General features: G+C 42.4%; 1 protein-coding gene and 1 long non-coding RNA gene across 3 annotated transcripts in view; one reads left to right on the top strand and one right to left on the bottom strand.

Annotated features, from left to right (window-relative positions):
• Ptpn12 (protein tyrosine phosphatase, non-receptor type 12) overlaps positions 1–8667 on the bottom strand; it is a 69267-nt gene extending 60600 nt beyond the window's left edge. For both annotated transcript variants that reach the window (NM_001356591.1, NM_011203.3), the window contains exon 1: positions 8405–8667. Coding sequence is in view for 1 of the 2 variants with exons in the window: in NM_011203.3 (NP_035333.2) it covers positions 8405–8503 (99 nt within the window). In the remaining variant the exon portion in view is untranslated. The remainder of the gene's footprint in view (positions 1–8404) is intronic.
• A 155-nt stretch (positions 8668–8822) lies between these two features.
• Positions 8823–19610, top strand: part of Gm42221 — a 40383-nt gene continuing 29595 nt past the window's right edge. Inside the window, exon 1 of the long non-coding RNA XR_880864.3 lies at positions 8823–9227. This is a non-coding gene — a long non-coding RNA (predicted gene, 42221). The remainder of the gene's footprint in view (positions 9228–19610) is intronic.

Here is a 19610-nt window from a genome sequence, read left to right on the forward strand (position 1 = left end):
TAGATTTTACTTATTAAATCCAGAAACAGTTGAAATTGGGTACTTTATTAACACAACACCTTTAACAGTACATGATACACGGGGTGTGCCCCACCTAGATAAACCCCCAATCTCTAAGCACGCACAGAATCAGATTATGCAGAAGAAACTACAAATAACAAAGCATCCTTATTTAAAGGTTTTACTTCAGTCTGGCTTTTTTAAAAAGTAGAAAATTTTTTACTCACCTATTTATGTGTATGTCAGTGGGTTCACATGTGAATATAGGTGCCCAAGGAGTTCAAGAGAGAATCCTTTGGAACTGAAGTTATTATAGGCAGATGTGAGCCACCAGATGTGGGTGCTGGGAACTGAACTTGGGTCATCTGCAAGAACAGTATGAGCTAACCTTTCCACATATATACTACATATGTATGCATGCCACAACGCTCAAGTGGGGATCAGAGGATATGGCAGTTAGTTCCCTCTCTCCTTCCTGCCTTCTTTCCTTCACATGAGTCCCAGGGACTGAACTCAGGTCCTAAGGTTAGCAGTAAAGTGCCTTAATTATTATTGACCAATCTGATTATTTATCACATTTTCTTTCTCAGTGATTACTAAAAGTTCTGCCACATTTGTGTGACACCTGTTTGTAGGAAAGGGGAGAAATCGCTCTCATAGTAGTCTAAGACTACTATGGACTTTTTAGGCCTTTTGAAAGATTCACCTGATGAATAAATCTGTCTTAATAGCAGTAAACTTGCCTATAGTTTCTATATGCAACGGACCACAGCACTTACATTACAGTCAAGGCTTAGGGCCAGATCAAATATTATGTGCCTGCCTCTACTCTTAAGAGATTTTCAGATGAGGGAAGTCAGAAATGTAAATGTTTATGAGATTAATGAAATGAGTGGTATAGAAACATAAACATGTTTAATGCATGAAAAGTTATATTCATCTGAATGTTAATGTCTTTTGTCCTTTCAAAACCTTAAAACCTTTTCTTTCCCTCCCTCCCTCCCTCCCTCCCTCCCTCCCTCCCTCCCTCCCTCCCTCCCTCCCTCCCTCCCTCCCTCCCTCCCTCCCTCCCTCCCTCCCTTTCCTCTCTTCCTCTCCCTCTCTCTCAGGCAGGGTTTCTCTGTGTAGCCCTGGCTGTCTTGAACGCCCTTTGTAGACCAGGCTGGCCTCCAACACAGAGATCCACCTGCCTCTGCCTCCTGAGTGCTGGGATGAAATAGAAGGTGTGACTTAACCACTGCTTGGCCTTCAAAACTAGATGTCAAACACTGAAAAAACAAAAATAAAAACAACCCAGCAATATTGTAATAAATGCAGTAAACCATTCTAGGAAATAAGCACAGTAAGGAAATCGTTAGCGCACTGTCTCAAAAATCTGGAAAACTAGAAGGTTGTCTGCCCACTTGCGAAATCTAAAATTTTAGTATGCCTGTCTGAACACAAAAGATGGGCAAAAAGCAATAACTAAATCAGCAACATTAAGCATGAAGATTAGCTCAATTTTAAGGACTAAAAAATATTTCCTATTACTAGCTTTCAAAAACTAGTTACATATACAAAATCCTGCAAGCTAAGCCAAAATACCATTTCATACCTGCAAGGATAACAATAATCTGAAAGACGGACGTGAGGACATAGCAAAACTGTGATCCACATATATTCTATTATGTGGGGTGTTACATATACAGTTTTGGAAGAGATTCAACCAACTAAACAATTCCAGTAATTCCGGTTTTAGTCTAAGAGAACTGAAAACATAGGCCCACACAAAGCCACACACCAACATTCACAGTAGCATTACTGTTCATAGTGGCCAAAAGGGGAAACAATCAAATCCCCTCAATAGACTAATGAATAAATCCGATGCACTCTCCACATAACAGATTATATTTCAGTCATAAACAGAATAAGTACTGTTAGCACATACTGCAACATGAATGAATCTTGAAAGCATGCCAGCCCAGTGTGGTGGCAGCGGGAGACTGAAGAAGCAAAAGGACAGCCATGCACCTGGCCTGCAGGGGTAAGGGACAATACCGTTACTCAAACACCAGGTACTACACAACAATACCCTAACTCAGACACCAGAGCAAACAAACAAAAACAGGGTGGGGGCAGAGCACAAAGAAAATAAAACACGGGAACTCAGCTACAAATATTCCAATTCCACCTACACAGACTGTCCAGATCAGCAAGTCTCCAAAGGCAAAAGGTGGGTAACTGACCGCTGTACTAAGAGGGGGAGTGACCTCAAACACATGCAGGGGTTTCTTTTGGGGTGCTTAAGATGTTCCGCAATTGGTTGTGGTAATGACTGTACAAAACTCTGTAGCTATACTAAAAACTAGTAAACTATACATTTTGAAGATTTACTTATTATTATGTGTAAGTACACTGGAGCTGTCTTCAGACACTCCAGAAGAGGGAGTCAAATCCCGTTACAAATGGTTGTGAGCCACCACGTAGTTGCTGGGATTTGAACTCAGGACCTTCCGAAGAGCAGTCAGTGCTCTTAACCACTGAGTCATCTCTCTAGTCCAGCTATACATTTTGAATGAACTCAGTTATAGGCAATTTTATCTCTGTAAAGCTATTATTAACTTTAAAAAACCCTATAGGCCACAATATTGAATAAACAATATTTTATACTTATTTTGTCTCTGAAGCTTAAGATCTCTGTAGACTTTCAGAATCTCTTTGTGTTTTCTAAAATTCTAAACACAAGCACCAAATCTGAAGATTTCAGGGTTTTACTTATTTGTACTTAAAAGAAAATAGATGCACAGTAATAAATAGTAGAAAAAAAAACACTCTCAAAACTTGTCTTTTTTCAGATTCTACCATCTAGTTTCAAAATGTTAAGACTAGATGGAAGAAAACTATACCTACACATCACCCATTTTCTCTTCCAAGGACTGTAATCTGGCTTCCTTCTACACCCTAACCCCAAACTGCTTTGTCTAGATGGCAAACCTCCCACCAGTCAAACCGAGTGGGTGGTTTCTCAACTACACCCTGCCAGGCCTTCAAGCACTAGGACTTAGCTCTAGTGACAATTTTCTCCTCAGACATCCCTGGTTCCTGTCCCTCCACTCTGACCACACCTTCCCAGGAACAACCACAACACATTTTCAAGGCCTATCCTATTTAAGATAATGCTCGTCCGAATCAGCTTAGTCACTCGGGATGCTCAATTACCTCCTACAAACTCATGACTGCTACCTATATGAGCTCCAGACTTGTACTGGACACTTCAGGGGCATTTAACACGTCTGAAACTAAATTCATCTTCTCTTCTGAGCCGTTCTCCTACAATCTTATTTGATCAGCTCTCCTTGTTTCTTTTCTTATTCCTCCACCCACTGTACTAAATGGTACCTAGTGAGTCATTAAGACACCTCTCCCTTTTCTTCTTCTTTCTCCTTTTCCCAGGCTAGTTTTCAACTCAGTATCCTCAGCCTTCTGGGCTCTGGGACCATGAGTGTGCACATCCATCCTGCTTGAGGCTGGCTAACCCTCATCAAGTATGTCGTATATACTCCTAGTTTCCTTGACTTAATTCAGATAAAGCCCTTTCTGCCAAACAAATACCTTTCTTAAGACATTCCACTGCCTGCCCTCCAGAGGTTCATAGTATCTTTCAGTTTCTCCACCAGAACATATCTGAATAAGATAAGGCTTACAGTAATCTTAAAAACCAGGCTCGGAAGGTAGGGTGTGAGGAAGGGAAGAGAAGACCACAAGAATGTTAAACAAGCATATTTGTTATTCTCAATAACCTCACTTTTCCCTGTGATCCTGAAAGGTATTTCCAACCTGTAGCTTCCACATGCACAACATGGTAAGGAAGAATGTGGCCCAACACCAATCTGTAAACTCATTTAAAACATAATGAAATTTTTCTGGAGCTTTTTTGGTTTGGTTTTTTTAACTCAACCACATGGTTTTCCAATGAGAATTTATAGATGACAACTTGGTGTTGCAATGTCAGAAGGTTAGGCAAGCCAGCTAGGAATCAGTGATCATTATGGCCCTACAGAATATTAACTGTTAAACATTGGTAAGATCCTTCACAAAGTGGACTCACCACCACCCTCTCCTCACAGTCCAAAACCTACCTGTCTCAGGCATCACCTTTTCTCTGCATTATATACTGGTTCTCTGGTCCTCAATACATGGTTCCAGGCTGCCTCTCTCCTCAGTCAACTTCAGGCAATGGGTATGAAATAAAACCTAACTCTGAGGGCTCAAGAGTTGTTTCAGACTCTATTAAGGGCATTGGCTAGTCTAGAGGATCTGGGGTTCCATTCCCAGTACCCAGTGACAACTCACAATTATAACTCCAGTTCCAGGGAACTGACACCATCTTCTGGACATCAGACATGCATGTGGTACAATGACATACATGTAGGCAAAATAGCCATACACATAAATGAAAATAAAAGACAAAGCCTAATTGTGAAATACTGATGTGTACCATGATCTTAGTCTGAAAGTTGAGAGTAAAGATCAAGATCCAGACCTGTCATAAATTAGTTCATTTTATTAGCAAAATTAGCATGTCAAGTACAATGTGCCTGGCCACAAAACCTTGGTGCCTAGGTTTCTCCTTTTGAGAGAACAGGTACAACAGGCCAAGGCCAAGAAGAATAAGCTCTAGTTAACTCCTTCTTTCCTACTTCCTCCGTCCATCTTTAGGACAGGATCACAGCTCTCACATAAGCTGGGCTTGTCTCAATCTCACAATCTCCCTGCCTCATCTCCTGTCTGCTGGAATTACATGAAAAGACTACCACATGCCTATGGAGGCAGACAATCATCTATCATTAATAGTAAACAAGAAATTCGTGTCACGAATAGTGACAAATTATTCTAGCCTCTGAGTGGTAGAGGCAAGAGGATCCAGAGTCCTAGGTGAGCTTAATATACACAGCATGTTCAAGGCTGGCCTAGGCTGTATTAGATCCAGACTGGAAAAGACAAAACTCTTTTTTGTCTTTTTAGAAAAAAAAAATCCAAAGCAAACAAGATACAATTTCTAAACCACTAAATAAAAACCAAGATAATTATATATATACATATATATGCGCACACCCACACACCTATACATTACTGACTATTGTATAAAGTAACTTTTTAAAGTTGCAAGCATATGTTTTGTATCCTCTGACTGTGTACTTCTTGTAAAAATATATTAGGAATAAACAATGCAGAGGCTTTATTCATGTCAATCAAAGTATATAAAAGTACAATAGAACAAATATTGAAATACAAGCCAATAGTTTAACTATAATAGTCACATTGTGACATGCTTAAGTTATTCCTAAAAAGTAGCTGTAATAAAAGACACCAAAATCTAAGCTTAAAAAAACCCAAAAGACAAGAACATAGCACAGGTATGGCAGCTCATACCTTTCATCCCAGCCAGTACTAGGGAGGCGGAGACAGGGCTGACACCAGTTCAAGGACAGCCTGGGTCCTGAGTGAGTTCAGCTCCCTGCCCCTCAGAAACAAAACAAACAGAAACTTCTAACTACTTACAAAGGCAAATATATGTACTTATTGTGACATAGACCTATTATAAACATAGATATAGGGAGAATGGGAGTAGCTCCATCCTTAAAATAGGGCCACAGTATGGATGCCCAATCCAATCACCCAAATATAAAGTATTACCATTATAATTATATCATTACTGTTAATAATTATATTCTATAATTTGCAATTTTGAAACTATTACTTTATAATGAAATAGTTATAATAGTGATATTACCTTTTAAGACTCAGTTCTACAATGTTAAGGTTTTAAAATGGATTTTTTTTTTTGACTTTTAATTTTATTTTGATGTTGACTGTGTTTCTTTTTGGAGATCCACTTAATCATCTTTATTGATTCTGAATTTTCATAAGATTTTAATTTCTTTCTTTTTTTTCATTTACAACATTTTATTTGGAAATATTTGTAACAGTTCAGTGAAACTAAAGGTCAGAGACAATGGCTGTCAGTTTAGGCATCATTCGTTTATTATAAAAGGGAGGCATGGAAATTATTTACATGATGAAATAGTTCAGGCATCAGTGGACTGGCAGCTTCATGTGACACCATTTCAACAGTGATTTCAGTCGACATACTTTCCAAAAATGTCACCATCTCTTTTTTAAAATGGATTTTAAAATCCACTTCAGAATTTAATAACAAAAGTTAGAATTTATGTGATCATCTTTGATTCTCTTTCCATGACAGAGGACAGTTCTTTCCAGCCTTCTAGTCAAGGGAAAAAAACAGAGGCAACTGCCAACAATCATAATTATAGCTACTGCTTATCAAGTTAGGAAATTAAAAAAGCAAGCCCTATAAAAGAATAATAGCCTTAGTCATCAAATCTCTCATGTAGAACTACCTAGCTATACTTTGGTATTATGGAAGAATGGGAACACATTTGGTCCTTGGACATGACATCTCCAATAGGAATCCCTGAGTCATCCCCAAAGCATGAACCCCAAGACTAGATCCCCTGTCCAAAAGTGCAGGGACTGGGCACCTGTCCGGATGGCCTGCACTAACAATGATCCTTGACAGAGTATGTCCAGGACAGCAAGATAGCAAGCATTCGACCAACAGCCAGGGCCACAAGGCCCCTTCTATGACAAGCCACTAGTTCTACACACCCTCAATGAACTGTTTTCTTCTACATTTACTATAGAGTAGTAAAAGGAGGGCTCTTTCCAATGTTTGCAAATGATATCATTCAACAGATACTAACCATCAAAATTCGATGGTAAGAAGAAAAGTACTTTTTCCAAAACATCATCTAAATATCAGAAAATGTTTAAAATAAGGAATAACTGGACTTTGATCTACATTTTCAGTCCTCACTGTATCTTGTTCCTACTTTCTATTTTTATAAAACTGCAAGGTGGAAGTCACAAAACCCCACAATACTACTAATACTGTGCAAGGCTAACAGTCTACTTTTCAAGCCATTAACAATTTTAACACTAAAGTTTTACTAGACAGAAATCTCTTTAAAATGTGAACACCCACTTCAGTACTAAAAATCACTTCATTTGCACTTTAAATAAAAACTAGCAAATGTTTCGTAGCCACTCATTTTTATAGACCTCAACTGCATATGGCTTTTCATAACCAAATTTCAGATGAACTGATTATTCTTAGAAGTGCACCTTGTCCAGAGCAAAATTTTCCCTAGTTCATTTGCTATTCCCAACCCCCGCTAAAGAGCGAAGGACTTCCCAAAGTCCCATTTCCTTTTCCATTCCCCAGACCTCCAGGGTTTACAACGCCCCAGTCTTGCGCAACATCCGTAGGAGCAGCAGCCGCAACCACCGCCTCCAAAGCCGGGAAACAACCCTAGAGGGAACATTGTCCAACAGAAAAATAAAAGGAGCGAGGAGGGGGTAATGTAGGAAGTCAGCTTCTGGTCCCACGCCTTCGGAATTGATACCCTCTCTCCAATTATGCACCTAGAGAAATTTCACATACTAGACTTTTAACCCCCACCTCCACTCACTCAAGCCTGCCTACACAAGCAGAGGGCGGAAAGGGGGGTGGCGGAAAAGGGGGGACGGGAAGGTTATCTCCCAGGGCTTCAGCCCATATAGTCGCCTCCACCCTACCATGACTATTGTTCCCAGCTTCCCCACCCCCACCCCGGATAGGAAGTGATAGTCACATCCCCTCCGGCTTCGGCAATATCCCCTCAAGTCCGGAGTGAGCTTCCTTCAGGATAACCCCCATCCACACTGATATCCCCCTCCCTTTTCGATCTAAAGTCACACTGGCCTCACAGCCACCTCAAACCTGGGTCTCAGGACGAAAAGAAACCTGACCAGATAAATGGAGATCAGGTAAACCATGAGATTCCTTATGGTCAAGCCTCTGGCAAGCGCTGAGCTAATAACTGTGAACCCAGACACGGAGTCGTCCTGCCGTCCACTCGGACCAAGGCCGGCATCCGTACAGGGACCCAGCGAGTTAATGCTCTACACCCTCGCTCTCCGGCAGCCTCGAGCCGCTCCGCTGGCCGCAGCCAGACAGCTCGCCTCGACCCTCCCCGGAGGGGCAGGCGGGGAAGGCAGGCGTGGGAAGGCGAGCCCGCACTCCAGCCGCCGCCGCCCGGCCGGGGAGACAATAGGTAGTCGCGGGCGGCGGGGCCGGAGCGGGCTGGGCCGGGGAGCGCAGGTAGCGGCCGCGGAAAAGAGAGGCTGAGGGGCGGGGGTGACCTCGCCTCCCGCAAGCTCGCCGACGGCGCTCGCGGCTGGGCGCGCGCCCCGCGCCTGTCCTCGCACCGCACACAAAGCGCTGGCAGCCCCGACCGACCGGGAGAGGCGAGGGGAGCTCGGCGGCTGGCGACACGAGGCGCCGGCGAGAACGGACACTCACCATGAAGTCCCGGGCGAAGTTGTCCTCCCCATTGTGATCCGGACTCTTCATGGCCTGGACCCTCTGGATGAACCTCCTCAGGATCTCCACTTGCTCCATCCTCCCGCGTCCCCCCCGCCGCCCGCCCGCGCGCCGCAGCGCCCGCTCCGTCTTCCCCAGCTCGCTCCGGCCCGCCCTCCCTCCCCGCCGCGCCAGGCGGCTGCGGCTGCGGCGGCACCGGCCGGGCTCCCCGCGCAACTTAAAGAGCAGCGTCGCTTTCCCCTACTACGAGGCGAGCCGCGGGCTAGCGCCGGCCCCAACCCCCAGCCTGCCCCATCCTCCTTCCCCGCCCTCCTCAGTCCGAGACGCCGCCGCCTCAGGAACACGGCTCTCAGTTCGCCCTGCCCCCTTCCCGGTTCTGCCTCCCCCCCCACCCCCCACCAGCAGCCGCAGCCGCCTCTCCCCACGGGCGCGCCCCCGCCGCCACCCAGACGCGCGGGCTCGTACGGCGGCCCCGCCCCAGAGCGAAGACCCAGCCGCCCCCGCACGCCCGCCCGGGCCCGCCCCCGCCCGCTCTGAGTGGCTGGAAGCCGCTTCCGGGGCGTGGCCCTCTCCTAGGGCGCTCGCCGCTCGCTGCGGTGAGGCTGGCTTCTGGTGGACGTCCTACGTCTGGAAGCCCGGCCAAGCCCAGTGGGTCAGACAGTAAACTTCAGATGGGGCTTGCGGCCTCCGGGTTTGGCGGGGAGGGAAAGCTGATTCCAAAAGTGCTTCAGCGCTACTGCCGGCCGCGGGCTGGGACTACAAGACCCGCCTGCAGGAGTGCCCGGAGCAGGGTGGGACAGAGGTATGCTGGGAACTGTAGTAGAGCCTTCACCTTCGCTTTACGAATGCCTTGGTGAGGGTCTCCCAAGGCTTTGGCACTTTGGCTAGGAGAAGCCAATAGTTTCCAGAGTGAAAGGGTTTACTCTTCGCAATCTTTCTAATCCCAGTGAGGGAAAGCTCTTAATTCGTAATGCATCTTTCTCATTGCACCTTTTTTTGCCAAGAGGAAGACAATATTGCTTCCTATCTTTAAATTCTCACGGTTTCAGAGTTGAATGGGTGACATTCTTTCGTAGAATAGAATTTGTGACTCTTAGCAGACAGAGAGCGTGCTGATGCAATCTGTCCTTTCATAAATAGAAATGATTTGTCCAAAGTTCACCCCCCCAACATGTTCATGTGGAGTCAGAACTAAAACGCAGGTTCTTTTACTTTGACTCTAACTTTTACTTTTTCTCGAAAGGACGAGAGTTTGTAGTAGTACACAGTTGCACAACTGAGGGATTTGATCCATGGACTGACTTTGGTCACCTACACCCACAAACAAAAAACATGTTTTCACAGAACAGGCTGCCAGGAAATATGCTTAAGATAGGAAATATCAATGCAGGAAACATTTCCTAAACCGATATTTGGCCGCACTGTGAAATTTAATTAAAAAGAAAATCGAAGACAACACATGTGAGTAGCAATATACAGTTACACTTTAAAATAAAATACAGGAAATAATGCATCTGATATGTACCAACTCACTTCTCTCAAAGCATTTCAAGAGATGCTTTCCATACTAAAATAAACTTTTGAAAGGAGTGTCTGTAGTAATTTAACCCACTACACAGGCTAAATTTCACTGAATGTAAGCAAAAGATTCAGGCTCGATGGGGACAAATAGGTAAATGGCAGAAATGCTTTAACTTTTATTTATGTCTCTATATTTTGGGTTCTCTCAGCCAGGGTCTCACTCAGTAACCCAGGCTGGCATGGCTGTCTTCCTGCCTCAGCCTCACAAGTGCTGGGAGCATAGACATGGGCCACAGTGATCACCTACACTTTTGATATAGCCAAGAATGTAAAAACCAGTTAGTGATTAGCAAACAGTATACGTGTGTGCTTTATACCAACTATTGGCAGTCTCATGGGTAACAGGCTGGGTCTCATTTGCCCTAGTGTTTTGTAGGGCATATTTTTTCCATATGATCTATTTTATGTATATGAGTACATAAAATAAATATTTTAAAAAAGATTTATGTATATGAGTACATAAAATAAATACATATATTTAAAAAAAAGATTTTATATATATATGAGTACACTGTCTCTGTCTTCAGACACACCAGAAGATGGCATCAGATTCTATTACAGATGATTGTGAGCCACCATGTGGTTGCTGGGAATTGAACTCAGGACCTCTGGAAGAGCAGCCAGTGCCCTTAACCACTGAGCCATCTCCAGCCTTTTATTACAATTATACAAATTATACAAAATAATGAATTTGATTATGGTATCTCACACATGCATGCCAACCCTTTGTTCATATTCATCTTCCCATAGCCCTTTCTTGGCCACCCTTTTACCCTTCCCCGTCCCAGGTTTCCCTCTTGTAAATATATTTGGGAGATCATCAAATGGCTCAGTGCTTTCTGCCAAGCCTGGTGACCTGCTGGTTCCCCGCAAAAAGAGAACTTTTCTCATGTTGACCTCTATGCACCCACCTCCTCCCCCACACAAGTAAATGTATTTTTAAAAAAATTCTAGACTATCCTAAATATATTTGGGTCTTCTTTCAATCTACATGTCTTTTGAGACACTCAAAATATGAAGGGCTATGTGGTGTGTGTGTGTGATACAAAAATGTTTTAGGAGAACTCTTTTACCTAAGAAGTATATAGCTTTAGAAGACAAAAAAAAAATTGTTTGTGAATGCCAAATGAGAGGTTAAGAGCAAATGTCTAATCATCATGGGAAGAGCATTCCAGAGCAAGCCGGGAGAGAACCAGTAGTCTCAGGACAATTAAGTTTGAACAGGAAGGAGAACACCCAGGCAAGAGAAGGGGTGAGACAAAGGTTGAGAGCAGCAGAGCGGAAGTCTAAATAGATGTTGTATACATATATGGCTCCACAGTAGACTGGTCTCCAGAAAGAGCCCACTTAGGTATGGATTCATACTTGGTACTATGGACATGAGCAACCACCAAAGGGTTCTGATGTTAGAAGTCCACTGAAATTGAGAAAAATATAACCTGGCTTTTTAAAAAATAACTTGTGAATTAATAGAGGGAAGATGAAATGAGAGCTACCAGGAAGCAGTGCATGGAGCAACGGAAACTGGCCTAGATGTCAAAGCTCAAGTACAAAGACCTAGATGGAAGGAGAGAGTACAGAACCCAGCTGACATGGGATAAACAGGAAGGCTGGATAGAAAATGATGAAAGTTAGGGCTGGGGACATAGCTCAGTGATAGACACCTGTATACCATCCATGAAACCTTAGCATCACACACAATTAAGGTAAGACAAAACTCACAACTTTCTATGAAGCTATTTTTTAAAATAAAAACAATTTATGTATTTTGACATGGAATTGTCCTAAATTTCTATTTGTTGCCAGGAAAATAAGGTACATTTAGGATATACTGTTTATGCTTTTGTTTAGAATTAAAATGAGTGTAAAATGTTTGTATAATGAAATCATTTCTTTCTGAAGAGTACTTCAAAACCTATTGCCTGTGGCTGCCTCTAGAAGGGCCATGAGAATTTAAGACAATTTCCTTTTATTTTTTAAAAAAGATTGTATGTGGGCTGGTGAGATGGCTCAGCAGTTAGGAGCGCCAACTGCTCTTCCAAAGGTTCTGAGTTTAGATCCCAGCAACCACAGGGTGGCTTATAACCATCCTTAACGAAATCTGATGCCCTCTTCTGGAATGTCTGAAGACAGCTACGGTGTACTTACATATAATAAATAAATAAATAAATATTTTTAAAAAATGCCCGCTGGGTGTGGTGGCGCACACCTTTAATCCCAGCACTTGGGAGGCAGAGGCAGGTGGATTTAAAAAAAAAAAAGATTGTATGGGTGTGTGTGTGTGTGCGCGCAAGCACCTGAAATGTGTACAGGTTCCCTTAGATATCAAAAGAGGGTGTCAGATTCTCTGGAGCTGGAGTTATAGGTGATCTTAGCTGCTTGCTGTGGGTGCTGAACTCAGGTCCCCTGGAAGAGTAGCAAGTGTTCTTCCCTGCTGAGTCATTTCTCTAATCCCGTGTCTTAGTTTATAGTATGTGATTTAAGAGGCAAGGTCTCACTGTGAGCCAAAGCTGGCATCACACGCTCTGTAGGCAGAGTGGCCTCAAATTTATAGTCCCCCCTGCCTCAGCCTCCCAAATTCTGGGATTATAAGTATGTAACAACACTATGACCAGGGCTATGTATCCTTTTGTATTTTGAGTACTTTTGCTATTCACATGTATTGATTTTTTTTCCAACAAAATTAAATGTTATTGCAAGCAGTAGGGAGAATGGCGGTATCTTTTATGAAACAGGTAAAGAATAAGTAAAGGAGGTGCCTTGTTTGGGGGAAGCTGGTGTTTGGGTTTGTTTGTTTGTTTGTTTGTTTGTTTTTTGAGATAAGGTCGAGTGTAGTTTAAACTTGATAAGCAGACAGAGTCAGTCGTAAATTCCAGATCCTCCTGCCTACCTTTCAAGTACTGGGATGACAGTGTACGTTCCCATTGTCTGCTGGGTTTGTATAATGATAGATGGGAAGCTATGGAAAATAGCATAGCTTTCAGGGAAGTTTAGTGTCTTGACAATCCTCAGCTACAGCTGAGTGTTTGGGCACTCACATTATCACTCAACTCATTAATTCATATAAACTAGCCTGTGACCTATGGCTTGGTATAGAAGGGTGACTTGAGAATTGCTTCTCATAGGAATCTGAACTTGGAAACGAAGACAGAAGTCGTTAGAGTAATGAGGGCAGGAGCGGAATGTATACTTGTATGAGGTATGATCAGGTTTTGGCAAGCTGAAGTCGAGAGGTGGGTTTGGGGTGGGATGCCAAAGAATCTGATTAATAAAGAACTTGAGGCAGGCATGTAGCCGTGTGAAGAGATGTTAGAGTGCAGCCCAGTGTGGACACCAGGAGAATCCTTGGAGCAGCCTGACTTCTGAAAAATTTGGGGATAGGTTCAGTTGATTTTTTTTTCCATTTTTTATTAGGTATTTAGCTCATTTACATTTCCAATGCTATACCAAAAGTCCCCCATACCCACCCCCCCCAATCCCCTACCCACCCACTCCCCCTTTTTGGCCCTGGCGTTCCCCTGTACTGGGGCATATAAAGTTTGCGTGTCCAATGGGCCTCTCTTTCCAGTGATGGCCGACTAGGCCATCTTTTGATACATATACAGCTAGAGTCAAGAGCTCCGGGGTACTGGTTAGTTCATAATGTTGTTCCACCTATAGGGTTGCAGATCCCTTTCAGTTGATTTTATACATAAACAAATCCAGTTTTTCTTGAAACAGAACAGGCAAAGCTATAGAATGTGGGCTCTCAAGTCAGAGAGATTGCTCAAGCACTTTATGTGGAGCCTGGCACTTAGCCTCTGTGAGTCTTTTCTCGTGGGAAAGCCACCTGGTGTCCCCGAGCTGCATCTCAGCATACAGTACTGTACATCATACTTGCACACGGAACACAAAAACTACTTAAACATGGTGATTTCTGCACTGAAATTTCTTCCCTCCTGTCTTACCTCTCAGCTCTTTTCCTACTTATTAACCACCTACACTGTAGAGAAATACATGAGGAACTACAAGGGAGCCAAATAGTGTTCTAGAGAGAATCACTTTGGTGATTTCAGCAAGAAGTTTTGAAAAGTTAATAATCTGAAAGAGGTTTCAGGAGTGTTTGTTCATTCTCGTGCTCTCTATTCACAGTCCATTTGCAGAGCATTTGACCTGTGTCTCTACATCTGCTCTTGTAAAAGCTATGGCTATCACAGCTTCTAGAGCATTTACTGCTTTCTTTAAAAAAAAAAAAAAATCTTAGGAAGTGATTTGGTATCACTAGCGTCCCCAAGGGAAGAAAAGCTAAATAAAACACAGGGAGTGAATATGATTAGCTCACGTGAAGCAACAGACATGAGGCTTGTGAACATAACCCACAGGTCCTGAGTTTCCAGCTTGTTACACAGACCACTGAGTCCCAACACTTGTGCCTGGTATAATGTAGGTAGAACTAAAGGTGAAGATTCACTGCATTCCTGAGATTCTAATGCTGACCTCGAATTTCACCCTGTTGGTAAGCCATCCCCCAATTGCCCGTAGCTGCGACGTAATGGGGAGTGGAAGCACGGGAGGACATTCTGCTCCAGCTTATTCTTGCTGTTTACTCTCACATGCCTCAGTCTAGCCTCAGTTAGACTGTTCCACACTTTCTTAACTTGTAAATTGTTTTTGTTGAAACTGTTTAATCCAATAAAAGGGAAACTGGACTAAAGGAACACACATTTTAATATATTGAATTAACAATATTTTACCAAACAAGGGCTCATAAAAACAAAAGCAGGGCTGGAGAGATGGCTCAGCAGTTGAGGGTACTGATTGTTCTTCCAGAGGACCTGGGTTCAAATCCCAGCACCCACATGGTAGCTCACAACTGTCTATAAGTGCAAGATCTGACATCTTCACACAGATATGCTTGCAGGTAGAACATCAATGCACATAAAAAAAACCCCAGGAGCTTGGAAAGGGTAAAATTTAATAATCTATATTCCTAAGGCTTAATATTTTATAGCTTTTAAGCATATTAGTCTCTGTTTAGTTCAAGTACTGTGATCTTCATCTTTAAATGTGCATTAGAATACTGGTAGGAGAGAGGTGGAAGGAAAATGCCTGCTGTTGAAGACACCATGCACTTCAGAAACAGTCCCAGAGCTTGCACTGACCTGAATGCTCGCTCCTTCCCTGAAAACTAGCTTTCATGGTACCAAAAGGCACCATGTGGACTTCCAAAGGACGGAGACCACCTACCTAGCTATGGATGCTCATGAATCCCATCGATGACCAGCACCCTAAGGTGCAGCAGTGGCATACATACCTTGACAGTAACCAACAGCTCTTTAATTGGAGGGAAACCATGCCTGGTGATGGGAACCTCGCTAACTACTCAGTGCTAGTAAACTTGTAGTTATTGAAGGAGAATCTACAACTACTGTATTAAACTGGCATGATCCCTAACAACAGTCATCTACAAACATTTGTCCTCATTTACACAGGTAAGTGTAGTCCATATTCCTCATCAAGGAAATGTCTATCCACAACAGATGGAGACTATTACAGAAAACCATACCAATCAAAATGCACACTTGTAGAGCCTAGTCCCACTGCACACATTTACAAAACATTTCTGCACCTAAGTCTTGGGGAACATTGCAGAAAATTGGGCAGAAAGAGAGTAAGATCAGAGGATCAGGGAACTTACTGTGAGATGGTGTCTCCTACTAATGTCAGAAGCTATACCCATAAAGTCTTCCCGACATGACTGCCCAATCATGATCTGAGCAGGGATGACACCAATGGACACGCCAAAGTGGGTGGGGCAAAGGCCTCAACTCTACACAAAGAACTATAGGCAACTGAGGAAAGATGGGAATGGGAAATTTGGGTTTACCCAGAGAAGAGCACACCAATTGGTTGTACTGGTCAGTTCTGAAAACATACAGTAACATATTGACCGAGCAGGTTATATTTAGAAATACATATGTATATACACATTTGCACAAAAACAATAAAAGAAGAGGCTGTAACTTTGGAGGAGAGTGGGAAGGTTTAGAGGGAAGAAGGGAAGGGAAAAATGTAATATAATCGCTAAGAGGAAAATGTAGGGGAGGCTAAAGACATGGCTCATTGGTTAAGAGCACTGACTGCTCTTCTAGAGGGCCTGAGTTTGATTTCCCAGAAACCACATGGCAGCTAACTACCACCTGTAATTCCAGTTCTAGGAGATCTGACATCCTCAGAGGGCACCAGGCACAGAAGTGGTCTACACACATCTATGTAGGCAAAATAGCCATCCACATCAAAACACTAGCAGGGAAATTCAGTGGCTGAAACCACTCCCCACTGATGGAAAGAAACTACAGCCTGTTAACAGAGGCTACATAGGCATAGTAACAAGTACCACAGGAGAATGCAGAAGACCCACCTTCTCTAGACTGTTCTGCCTAATGTTTCCTATGTCACTTAACAGTCAAAGGAAGAGGAGAATTTTACAAATAGCTTCAAAGTAAATGTACTACCTGATAAGTGATTTTTAAAAGACAGGGTGACAATTAGTTTCTGTACACAGGAAAGACCACGAACAAGGGCTAGGAGGTAATGCACCATATAAGATGAATCTATCATATTGATTTGGCTTGGGCCAAACTGTCATCAGTAAGTCCCCAAACAAGCAAAACTATGTTCCATCAAGTGACTATTTCCTATTAAAAATAAAGTGTGATTTCCCCTATGTGAGGCATTTAAAGTAGCTGCAGTGAGATCAATAACGAATGGTGGTTACTAATGGCTAGGGAAAGAGATAGAGAGGGACTCAATGGGCGTAGAGTTGTAGATATCCGAGGGGGAATGCTGCTGAACCGGACATTTAAAAATGGCTCCAAGGATGAATTTTATTTTACACAAATGGTGTATGTTGTTTGGAATTATGGGAAAGAGTAAAGCTGGACAATGGTGGTGGTTACATAGTTAAGTGAATATCTTTAATGCCACTGAAAATTAAAAATGGTTATAAAAATACAATAAATTTTATGTTAAGCATGCTTTACCACCATAAAAAAATACATCTGAAGTTCCAATGTGTGATTATATTCTTTTTTTTCTTTTTGGTTTTTCAAGACAGGTTTTCTCTGTGTAGCTCTGGCTGTCCTGGAACTCACTTTGTAGACCAGGCTAGCCTCGAACTCAGAAATTCGCCTGCCTCTGCCTCCCAAGTTCTGGGATTAAAGGCATGCGCCACCACGCCCGACTGTGTGATTATATTCTTATCACATCTACCATTCTGATGATCTTCTCAGTTATTTAGCTTAAAGTTAAACATAAATAACTGGTGTTATTAGAGAGATACGAAAGTCAAAGTCAAATCTAATTAGGTAGCACTGGCTATCCTGGAACTCACTCTGTAGACCAGGATAGCCTCAAACTCATAGAGATCCGCCTGCCTCTGCCTCCAGAGTACTGGAATTAAAGGCGCATATGCACCTCCACTACCTGTCCTGCAAAGATTTTTTAGTGATGGTAGAATTCCACAAGTCATCTTAGCTTCAGAATTAGAAAATTGCTCCTTACATTTACATAGTCAGTATCAACTGCTAGGGAAAGTGGACTATCCAGGCTGAAGAGCTGCTAGCAAGCCTATCTAAGGATGCTGCTTTTGTAAGTTGCGAATCTGCACCTATTTGGGGTATGGAGGTTGGGGGCTTTTCCATAAGGTGTCGCCTTTGAGTTGCTCATAGTCTTGTAATGAGCCCCTCACTCATGTACCTATAAGTAACCCCAATAAATGTATTATCTCTCACACTAGAGAATTGCTTCATTGGTCTGTCTTTAGTGCCCTTTCCATGGAGAATGGGTGAATAGACATTTGTTCACAACTCCTAGGAAAAGTTACACAATACCTGCCTTCCTGAAAACTTCCTTCCTTAAGCTAAAAAAAAAGAAAGAAATTAATTAAATTGATGTATAATTAATCGGTTTTTATGTGTACACATTGTGTGTTATGTATGGTGTAAGCATGTGAGTATACATGTGTATATCTAGATGGCCTTTCTCTATTGCTCCTTACTCTATTTCCATGAGACAATATCTCTCACAGAACTAGCCTGTGAGATCTCAGAATCTGACTATCTCTACCCCACCCAACTTCCAGTCCTACAGCCATGCCCAGTTTTTTATGTAAGTGCCAAGTATTCAAACTCAGATTGTCATGTCTACATAGCAAGAGATAAGAGATCAAACCCACTGAGACATCTCCCTTGCCTCGAGTTAGCCATTTTTAAGTGAATAGTTGCGTGCTGCTCCCCAAAGAAGCAATAAGTATTTGCTCCCTATTTACTCCCTGTCCAAATTCTGACAGCCACTGATCTGCATTCCAATGAAGCAATCTGTGAATTACTTAGACTCTGAATTTTGTATAGTGGGATCACACACTATATGAGCTCCCATATGGCTTCTTTCACTTAACATTCAGTTTGCTTGTTAACCATTTTCTTGTATGCAGAATGTTGTTGTTCTCTATGTATTCATAACCTTGTATTGAGTAGAGCATTGTCATAATTATCATTATTTTATTATTAATGTAAAAGTGCACGCCTGTAATCATAGTCCTGGGGATGCTGAGGCAGAGAGATGTCATAATTTCAAGGCCAGTCTGAGCCACAAAGCAAGATTCTGTCTCAAAAAAAGTAGAAGACATGGAACATAAAATTTACCATCTTGTTTCATTGTTAAATATATTCACCGTGTTCCAAGACATATCTCTAGACATTTTTCATCCTGAAAACTGTAATCCTGTATCAGCTTTTACATCAGCAAATATTGGTTAATGTGAAGTTAGATATATGTGCACATGTATGGTTATAATCTCAAGATAGGAAGAAGACAAAATACTTGCTATAGAAAGGGCCAGTGGGCTGTTAATTAGAGAAGGTCTGTCCTGCACAATCTTGCCCAGTTTCTCTCCTCCCCTAGAATACTGCTGTGCTTGAATCCAGTCAACTCCTTCTTCAATTACCTTTCTCCTTTGTGCTGGCTTCTTCTGGCACTCTGGCCCTTGGCCTCCGTGCTGACCCACGAAACTCCTGCCCTTGCCAGCATCTGACCTTTAACTATACTGACTGGTTATTTCTCCTCCAAAGTGCCAATCCACCAGGTATCCACATGGTTCATTTCCTGGAGTTTTACAATTCTCAGTGTGTGTATGTGTGTGTGTGTGTGTGAATTTAATTTTTGACTCCAATATTACTGTGGCTTTCAAAAAAGCAGTACAAAGTATATTACCTGGAATAGTTCCATTTACTCTCCTTCATGCAGTAAAAATTGATTGACTCATAACTGGCTCTTTAAAGGTCCTTTTGTATTCCTTTCCTCATTAAGAGGATTGACAGCTATAAGCTAGTGTTATTTATAAGCCATACCCGTCAGCCATACTGATGAGTGTCCTATTTATGGTATAATTAGCTGACTCATAAATTACTTATCAATCATTTGCCTCTAGGTGTTAGGTAATATATGCTGTAATTCCTAAGAATAAAAATGGGAAAACACTGTTAGTACTCATTGACTTCAGAACGTGCCATTTCAAAATTTTCATGTTTATCCTTGCATATTCCCAGAACAAAAACAGATTAGT

The sequence above is a fragment of the Mus musculus genome, chromosome 5 (genome assembly GCF_000001635.26).
Source record: "Mus musculus strain C57BL/6J chromosome 5, GRCm38.p6 C57BL/6J".
Lineage (NCBI taxonomy): Eukaryota > Metazoa > Chordata > Mammalia > Rodentia > Muridae > Mus > Mus musculus.